This window comes from Gossypium hirsutum, chromosome A11 (assembly GCF_007990345.1).
Source record: "Gossypium hirsutum isolate 1008001.06 chromosome A11, Gossypium_hirsutum_v2.1, whole genome shotgun sequence".
In the NCBI taxonomy this organism is placed as follows: domain Eukaryota; kingdom Viridiplantae; phylum Streptophyta; class Magnoliopsida; order Malvales; family Malvaceae; genus Gossypium; species Gossypium hirsutum.
Window position 1 is genome coordinate 4025602 of NC_053434.1, and position 10526 is coordinate 4036127.

Sequence of the window (10526 nt, forward strand, 5' to 3'; positions counted from 1 at the left end):
CTATGGCTTTTCGCAACCATATTGAAATATAATTGATGTGATCTCACTATCCATTTCCCGAACATGCAGAGTCTGGATTATCCAAAATGGTGCCATATTCAGCTTTGCCCAACCAAACTAGAGGAGCCCAGTGAATAGGAATTGCATAAAACTCAAGCAGCGTAAATGCGATTGAGCTCATAGGATTTCACTGTCATTAGTTATTGTTTCAAGGTTTATTTTGTCATCTAGTGAGAAAGACAAGACAGGTTGCGGTACTATTCAAATTGGCAGTATGATATTATACACTGGAAAAATTCCTCCACCAGCTCATAATTATTTTAAAAGTTATATATTTTATATATATCAAAGGGTGAGTTTTTTTAATTTTACAAATTTATCATGTGTTATATTTTTTTATTTTTCACTAATTTGATATATATCAATCTTACTTGTAAAATTTTTAATATTTTCCCTTAATTAAATGATACTTTATTTTTATTGAAACGAAGCGGAAATTTAATTTAAGCCAAAATAAAATTTTTATTAAGTCATGATTTATATTAATCGAGTATTAATTCATAAAATTATTAAAAGTATTTTCATGTACAAATTAAATTATATTTCTGTAAAAGTGTTTTTGTCTTTTTTTAATATAATAAATCAATGAAATTTGAACTTTAGTGAAAATTTAACTCGGAACATCATCCAAAACAAATTATTAATTTGACTATTGTAACCAAAGTATTAATTAATTTTTTATATAATTTTTTAATAAATATATTTGTTAAATAATTTTTTTATTCACATCATATAACATATCATTAATCTAATTATATTTAAACTCTTAAGTTGTTGTCACAACTTAATCGGATATTAATTCAATTGAGAAATAGTTAAGCCGCCAATTTTTTTTAAAATTTATTTTAAAAAATAATCATACATGATGAGATTTCAACTTAACGAATCTTGATTCATGAACTACAAAATTCTAATTTTACCATTTAAATCGAATACATTTAATTTTGATATTTTTATGAATGTATTTTTTCCACCCAAAAAGCTATAATTTTGAGTTAGTCATTCTTTGCACAATTGCACGAACATCACTTCAAAATGTTACGAATAAAAAAATAATTGAAGTGTTAAAAGTGCTTCTTGTACAGGAGACCAAATTGCAGGAGGTTTTTATATTTTAAATGCTCATTAAGTAACTGCAGATTGATCGACTATGGCTAGGTCGTGGAAATAGCTTTGCAGTTCAATTTGGCATGTGATTTAGATTTATTTGGTTTGAGAAAATCCTGCATGTGCTAGAAACAAGCTTAAGGTTAAAATATGCTATTAAGTCCAATACTTTTAGTAAATTAGAATTCAGTCCATATTTTTTTATTTACAAGTTTTTAATTTCACTACTTTTTAGATTTCAGATTCAATTGTTTAACATGTTAAAATTTTTTTATTAAATTTATTGGTGTTATATTTTGAAATTTAAAAAAAAAACTCGTTTCGTAACCGCATAATTGAAAAAAATAACATTATAATTAACCTGATTCTAAGAAAAGAATCTTTGTCAATTTCAACAATTAGACTTATATTTTTAAATCTAAAAGTAAAGGGTCTAAATTTCTTGAAATAAAAATACAACGATTAAATTTTAAATTTACAAAAAAACACAAGCATATTTAAACAAAAAATTAACAAGATCTATTAACTCTTCGTATGAATATTTAAAATATTTAACAAGATAAAATATCAGTTGTTGATATTCTTTAATGTCTTTTTTTTTATTTACTTCTTGTTCGTTTACATACCAACAATACCAGGGGAGAAGCTAGAAAAATTTTTTAGGAGGGCCGAAATAAAATTTTAATTTTTAATAGTCTATATCTTTATAATTTTTAAAGGATTGAATTATATTTTCATAATTTTAGGGGATCAAGGTGTAATTTTACCTTTAATAATTTTAAATTTTAAATTTTTCTAAAGGGCCAAAACAATAATTTTTCATTTTAGGGGAAACCAAGCCCCTGCCAGCCCCCTAGATTCGCCTATAAACAATATTGTCTTCAAAGTTTAAACCTAAATCTTCCCATTGAAAGTGTAATGTGATTTGTCATTGCACCCAATCACTTGTTGGTATTTAATATTTTTTAATATTATCAAGTTAGGGGAAAATTGCAAAGAGCATTTAAAATGGGTGCTTTCTTTTCTTTTATTTTATTTTTCCTTCTAGGTATGGTCTTAGTCTTAATTATACCAATACAATGTTCTTATGCCATATAGGAATAGTCAATTCAAAAGCATAAGAGAATAATTGTCTACAAATAAAAATACCAAACCAAAGATTTATAATACACACTGATAGATACATTCTAATATATTGTGGTTTGGAGAATTCTGCTTTGCAAATCATAATTAATCAACATTGAGAGGGATTGAAGAAAAGGGAAATTAAGCAGCCTGTGAACCACACACATAATGAGATTTATTGTGGTCCAAAAGGTTAAAGTTAGGAGATTTATGTGAGATTTGGTATTAATTAATCTTTTAAGACTTTGTCCCAAAAATCTTGTGTTTCAACTAAAACAAAAATCCAAGATTTAAATTATAATAATAAACGTATTTTTGGCCGTGTTATATTTAATACAGTTGTGAATATAATGAATATTATCACGAATTAAAAATATCGGTAACAAATAAAATCGAAATATCAAAATAACAATTATTATATCACATTGCAACTAAACTTGATCATTGGTTGAGTTGATTTTAGGTCGGATTAATACAAGATTTTAGGCTTCTCAGCTCGAAAAATAGGTTTAAAATTTTGCTCAAGCTTGGTCCAAATAAAAAATATATATTAAATTCGAGCCCTGCTCGACCCACTTGTATTAATTTTTTATATAAAAACAAATTTAAAAAATATAATACAACAATTTCACTAAAAATATTAAAATAAATGTTTCCCAACACATTAAATATATATTTAAAAAAAGTTTTTATATTTAAATAACACTGAGATAGTTGCAACATAATAAGTAAATACATTTAAAATAGTAGTAATATAATAGTAAAATAACAGCAAAACAATATCAAAATGACAACAAACATTTGTGACAAAAAATTTAGGCAAGTTCGAGTTGGGCTCAAACCAAAAAATCTTACCCAATGCCCAACTTATTTAGAAAACAATTTTATTTTTTGTCCAAATCTATTTTTCGGACCTATATTTTTATCCAAACTTCTTATTTTTCGAGTGGGCTTTCGAACTTCAATAGATAATCAAGCCATGATGATGTCTAATTGCAACTGCTATTTTTTTTTAGATTTTTTTTTGAAAATTTCAGGGACATAAAAAAAATCTGGTAGGTTGAATAACCCCACAACTTCATATGACAAATGATGAATTGTTTTCGTTTCCGATTTCACCAACCAAGCATGAAAACTCACACGGTCTCTCTTTAAGTATAAAACATAATCATATTTGTTTGATCTCATGGAGTCGTTTTGTGCTTGAAAAGTAAACACAGTAAAGTCATGCATGGTCAACTCAAGCTGAAAATTATCATTAAAATCATTAAATTTCAAACTATTTAGTATATATAGATAAATAGTTAAATTTTAAATATATCAAAGAAATTAATTTGATAATATAATATATTTTATACATATTGGAAATTAATAAAGGAATACCGGCCCGATTACTTATTTTTATACAATTATGATCATTTGTATATCAAAATAATAGTTATTTTTAAATAAAGATGATACAATTACAAATTATTTATTAATATTTTATATGTATTCTAAATTTCCAATTCAATTTTATTTTTTAATTTATAATTAATTTTTATATGATTATAAGCATAAGTTATTTGAAAAATTGGAATGAAAAAAGAAAAAAAAACAAACGTACGTTAAGTAGTAATGATGTTTGAACAAAATATAACTTCCTCATGCATCCACACGACACAACTTGATTCCCTTTGACAATGTAGTAAAAATTAACATGCAAAATCAAGAAAATATTTTTTTAATCATAGCGTGCGCTCCAATTAAAAGTAGATCTAGCTTATCATAACAGAAAATGTAATTATATACAATATTAATATAATATGAGAAATTATTAAAATATAAATACAATCATAATATATGATTATATTAAAATTTGTTATAAAAACCATTAATGTATTGAATAGCTTAGTCTGTGATATAAAAGATTATTTTCTAATCTACTTGCCTATTATAAAAATAAAATTATCAAATCTAGAAAAAGAATGTGCCTTTAGTAGGTCACGCCTGCAAGAAAAAAAGCCTTTGCTTTAGGCAAATTGGATCCTTCTTTTTCCGAAAAATTTTACAGTGCGATTAGAAAGGGAAAAAAAAAAGTCCCATTTTCCCTCAGTCGTAATCACGCCGCTCATGCATGTTTTTTTCGATTTTTTTTATATCAAGATTTCCATGAATTAATTATAAAATATAATTAAATTAAATAATAAAGAGTAGAATTGGAGATTTATACGTGGCAACTCTCAATTGGAAAACTCGAATTTAGATATACAAATATAATAATAATTTTTAAATTACACATTTAATAAAATGTAAATTTATTATTTTAACGTAATATATTTTATTATAAAGAAGAAGTTTGGGGGTCCTTTCACACGCACGCACATAAATTTTCACGCCTAGATTTTCAGGTTGGATGGCAGATCCATATGAAATGGCCCATGGTCCACCGCGGCGTCACACTCTCTCGATCACTGGAGCGTGCCCAAATGGGACCTGTTTACTCTTCTATACTTGTCTCAATTATTGTTGCCTTCTAAAGGAGCTAACTTCTGTATTGGGTTTGTATATTTTGCACTATTTCTATTTTCCACACTACTAATCAAATTTATATTATAAAGAATTATAAAGTAAATAAAAAACCTATTTGCTTCAAACAAAAGTAATATTGTTATCTTTTGAATTAAAAATCAAACAAATTTAAATAATAATTAAACCTGGATGACCAATTTAAGATAAGCATTTGTATGGATGAGATTTGGCTAAACAATGGTTTGCAAGTTGAGATAAGTAAATGTTCTAAGGAGCTTATTATTTTAAACATCTTATCGACTGATTGTTGATGGTTATAAAATACAATATCTTTGTTTAGGATATGGGTGAATTTACAATAAACTACATCAACATTCTTTCATTCACCAACATTTCGCCTCTCCCTCTTTAACCTACCCTTGGGATCAAGGTCAAATTTAAGAAGGCCTCCTAAATGTTGTAAAATTTAAGGTTTAAAAGTTTTATTATTATTATTATTATTTTGATCTTATAATTAATGTTTAAAAATAAAATAAATTTGTATTTCACCCTTCTAAAGTTGTTTTTAATTTGATTCTTTTTATGGAAATATTAATTTGATAACATAATTAATGCTTAAATATTGACAATATTTAATATAAATAAAACATATTTTTTAAAAATATTAATTTTAGTAATCAAAATTATCTCGAATTTAATAATATATTTTTAAAATAGGCATGATCCATCTGAGTCCGGCCTATTTTTAAAATACTTGTTTTATATAAATATCTTAACTTCTTATTAATATTTTTGATTTTTTTGGTAAAATATTACTATTAGGGTTCGTTAAACCTAAATCTAAATAATTTAAATTTATAAAAAAATGTATTTAAAAAATAATGATCAGAATAGCAAAATAGTCAGCACCATACTAAAAAGAATGAAAAAGAAAAGATCAATGTTGAATTTGAATTGACTCATTAAATGTTATTTTTTCTAAAAAACCTGCTTGAATAAATAAATTAACATTTATATATCTTTGCCACGTTGCCCAAAAAATGTAGTCCACGCCTCCATACATAACCGTCCATTCCAACATGAGTTAGTTGGATGAACTTGGTTGACGTGGCAATGTTATAGCCTCTATGGAACAGTGATGTTCGACAATGGTGTAATGGACTGAAACGTAATTTAATAATTTTTAATTTATTGGCAGCTTTAGTAATAACGTATCGCTTAAAAGTTGAAAAAAAAAAACTTAAAAAGTAGAGAGGTTTAGGAGAAAGTATAGCCTGTGGGCATGCGGCTTTCACCTTTGTCCCTTTAGACAACCAGTCACAGCTCACTAAATCATTGCATAATAGGGCCAACGCCTCAATTAAAATGACCAAAGTCACTGCTTTATTCCCACTTTAATTGACTCCCCAATACCTTTGATTAATTAATATTTAAGTCCCTCCCTATGATATTAAGTTTGGTGGGTGGGTGTGGTTCTCTATAAAGATACCGCACAGCATATTTCTCCTTCTCAGCCAAATACCTCCTCCCTCTTCCTTCCTTTGAACACACACACACACACAAAAAAAAATGGGGAACTGCCAAGCTACTGATGCAGCCACTCTGGTTCTTCAACACCCGTGTGGGAAAGTCGAGAGGTTTTATTGGCCGATGAGTGCTCGTGAGGTTATGAAAACGAACCCCGGTCATTATGTTGCTCTGCTTATCTCTACCACCTTATATCATTCACATCGAAATAACAACGATAAAGCTCCACAAGGAACCAGCAGCAAGACCAACGTCAACCCTGTTCGTTTAACCAGGATTAAGCTTCTCCGCCCCACTGATACTCTTCTTCTTGGCCATGTTTACAGGCTCATCACCACTCAAGGTATCCATGTTTTTTTGTATTGGTAATAAAGGGTAATGTTTTTGTTTGAGATTGTGATCTGATTTTGAGTTGTTGGGGTTCTTAGAGGTTATGAAGGGATTGTACGCAAAGAAACATGCAAAGATGAAGAAAAGCCAACAAGAATCAGATCCAAATGAGAAAGATGGTCAGAGATCTGAGCCAGATAAGCAAAATAAGGTGAATTTCCTTAAAAACACCTATATTATATCTTATCTTTAATTTGGATCCCTGTTATATATGTTTAAAATATTGAAACTTCTGCAGGTGAGCAAACATGACAGGCAGAGAGCAAGGTCAACAACATCAAGCAACACCGGTTCTAGATCGAAGACATGGCAGCCTTCATTACAAAGCATCTCTGAGGCAGCAAGCTAAAAGGATGATTGATATTTCGGCACATCAATGGCTGCATAAGAGACCCAAGCTTTTTTTTTTTAACCTGTAAAAAACCAAATACAGTTTCTCTCTCACTTAGGATCGCAGGTATACGCTAGCAAATCATGGAAAAAAAAGCCCACTACTTTTTTCATGCTGCAGATCTGAGATATGCATAATTGTACATCTCCCAAAAAAAAAAAACCAGAGTTATGTAATCCAGTACTATTATGTAATCGAATGTTAGTAATTTTTTTCTCAATACAACTCTCAAAGTTTTTTATATATCAGTACCATCAATGTACTGTAATTAAAATATATATATATATTAGTTGGTTACTTGCCTAAATAAAATTAATATATCCGTACAAATTTACTCTAAATATTAAATTAATTTATACACTTCAAACCTTGATGATAAGATGGAAAACTTAAATTTTTTTTTTGGGGGGGGGGGTTGTAAGGTGTTTGTTCATTTGACATGATAGAAATCAGATATTTGTTTTATCTGATCTTAAAATAAATTAAATACAGAGATTATTTAGTAATTAAGGGGAAAAAAAAGAACTATAGTGTGAAGAAGGCAGTTCCAGGAAGGGAGAAAGCAAATGAATTGAGAGGGGAATATGAATAATAAGAAGGCAAAGGGAGTGAGAGGTAGGTATATATCAATAATAATTGTTGTTTTGTGCAAGTAGGCCACACATCATATCAATTCTCGTGTATACTATAAATAAATAAACCCACTATATATATATATATATTTGAAAAACCAATAGGCTACTAAAATACAAAGGAATCGAGGTTGTAATAATTGCCTTGTTGGACCATAGCTTTTCCTCTGTTTTTTTTTTTAAATTTTATTTTCTCTCTTATATGGTCCCTAAAGTCCATAACTAGTTAAAGGGTGAAATAGATTATTAAAAGTGCATATCCCAGGTGATAATGTCCCTCCTTTAATAGCTTAATAATTCCTAGTTTGAAATTTAAATTATGTAGATATTATTTTTTATACCATAATTCATATTATTTTGATCATTAAAAATAAAGAAATAGCACATTAAAAGAAGAGGAATCTTTTTTCTAATTTTGATTTTATTGCCGCATTATCGATTCCTTTTGGCCTTTGATTAATAAGGTAATTATAAAACTCACTCAAAAGACAAACATTTGAGTGAGACAACTTCAAATGCGTCTGGACCTTCTGCGTAAAGCATGAAAAATACTAGTTTATTTCGGCTTATTTTCTGATTTTAAATTTTTCCATTTTTTCACAATGCTAAACGTTAAAAATTTCCTACTGCCTTTATTTGACAACTAATATAAAATTAGGGTTAATAACCCTTTAGCCTACCCATAAGCTGAAGCTAAAAAAATTGCTTTAGGGACAGAAATAAATTATAATTTTTTTAAGGATTAAAGTGTATATTTTTCATTTTTCTAGGACAATGTCATTATCTGTCCATGTCCACACCCCTGCAATTAAATTAATTGCATCCCTCGAGTTCAAAGAAATGAATGAAAATAAATTTTTTACTATTTGAGAGTTGACTTATATATTAAAAGACACTGTTATTTTTCATATTTGGATAAACTGCTTTAATAGTCAGTAAAATTTTTTTTAGTCATCTAACTATAAAAAGTTACAAAATGTCACTCAACTATTCATTTTTATCTTTTTTAGTTATAAGCGGACTAATGTAAAAATTGAAACAACCGAAAATCTAAGATAGTTAGGTGACCAAAAAGATAAAATTGAATAATTAAGTGATCATTTTATAACTTTTTATAGTTGGGTGATAAAAAAAATATAAATAGTTAAATTTACCCTTTCTAGAAAGTTTTTGAACTATATTTTCTCGTGATATTTTTTGAACCCTAAACTTTTTTTTTTACAGAAGAACAATAATGAAGCAACCTTTAATTAAGTTAATATTAATCACTTTCAAATTTATTTTCCAGTACATTTAAATTTTATTGTTGTCTATGTGATGATTCACAGAAAATACCAACACTTGCAAGTATTGAAAGTTGAAGCACACATAGAGGATGCCATTTTCTTTTCAGTGGGTGCAGTGTCGGTTTTTGCCGTGTAATCAATTAAAGTAAATGCTTGTGCATGATACAAACTTTGTCTCCATTAGTATTAAATACGAAGAATTTGAACGAAAGAAAAATACAAAGAGATAAGATGGGTTGGATAGCACATATACTACTAATTTTCACTGAGGTCGTTAGCTAGCTTTGGTGTACAGAGAGGGAGGTGTCATAAAATCCTGTCACAATATGACCCTAGTAATTAATGCATTGAGAATAACAGCTTTTAAAAGAGGGCCAGGGCAAGACCAACGCCACTGCCAATGAGTGAATGAATGGTTCCTATTATTAGGCTGACTCACAGATATCCCTTTTCTTTAATGCAGGAGACTTTTCGCATGTAATTCTAAAATTTTATGAATTTTAAATATAGAATTTAGGTGTTACTGTTACTGCAATTTTGTTGATGAGTGAAGAGGATATGATCACACGTTGACTGAGGGACTATTGTCTTTTCAACTTGCATTTTGCTTACACTGAAAGTATGAAGCAATGGATACCTAACCTACCAAATGATTCCTCAGTGCAGCTAAAAAGACTTTAAAAGTGTGTCAAAGAATCAGCTATTCTTTACCATAGATAAGACTTATCAGTAGTTGACTTCAGGGTATGGACAATCATCACATGTTTTTTTGATGTACATATATATATATTAACTATTAGAATCAAGAGCTATGATATATCATTCTCTCTTTCTTTTTCTTTTTTTCCTTAAGATATTTAAAATATGAATATTAGTAAATGTGTGCAATTGAGAAAAATGTGGAAAGAACGGCTTATAACACCAAAAGTCTTGGCATGCATTCAGAATTGGCCCCTTCATTTAAAGCGGATTAACGAGTCTCCAACTCTTATTCTTAGACCGTAGACTTGGGAGCATTTGATATTGAACAACAGCATTAGCCTAGCTGCTTTATTTGAAAATAATGAACCACATCGAGATGGGAAATTTGATGTAAAAATATCATAGGCATCTTTTGGTATCACTGAAATGTTATTCATAAAATAATCAAATTACCAATGCTGATACATAAGGACAATTTTTATTAATAAAAATAGATGTAAAATTTAATATAATAATCAATTTAATCTTTGATTTAATATATAATTTTTCTTTAAAAAAATACAAAGATTCAATACACAATTTTTTTAATTAAAAAACAAAATACAATTCCATCCACACTAACTTTAAACAAAACTAGCTTCTTTTTTAATTCATTATAAGCATGAAACATATACCTCAATTTTCTGTTATTAAATTTTTTTAAGAGTTCAAATTTTTTATACCGACAATAACTCATCAACTGGTATTAAATATTTTTTAACATACCTCATTAATACGATGAATGGCATAATTTCT

General features: G+C 28.1%; 1 protein-coding gene across 1 annotated transcript; it reads left to right on the forward strand.

Moving 5' to 3' along the window:
• Window positions 1–6052: 6052 nt before the first annotated feature.
• On the forward strand, window positions 6053–7331 carry LOC107922757 (uncharacterized). Its single transcript, XM_016852913.2, has 3 exons — window positions 6053–6673; window positions 6759–6871; window positions 6959–7331. The coding sequence occupies exons 1-3, from the start codon at window positions 6373–6375 to the stop codon at window positions 7067–7069; spliced, it is 525 nt and encodes a 174-aa protein (XP_016708402.1). The 5' UTR covers window positions 6053–6372; the 3' UTR covers window positions 7070–7331.
• The last annotated feature ends 3195 nt before the right edge of the window (window positions 7332–10526 follow it).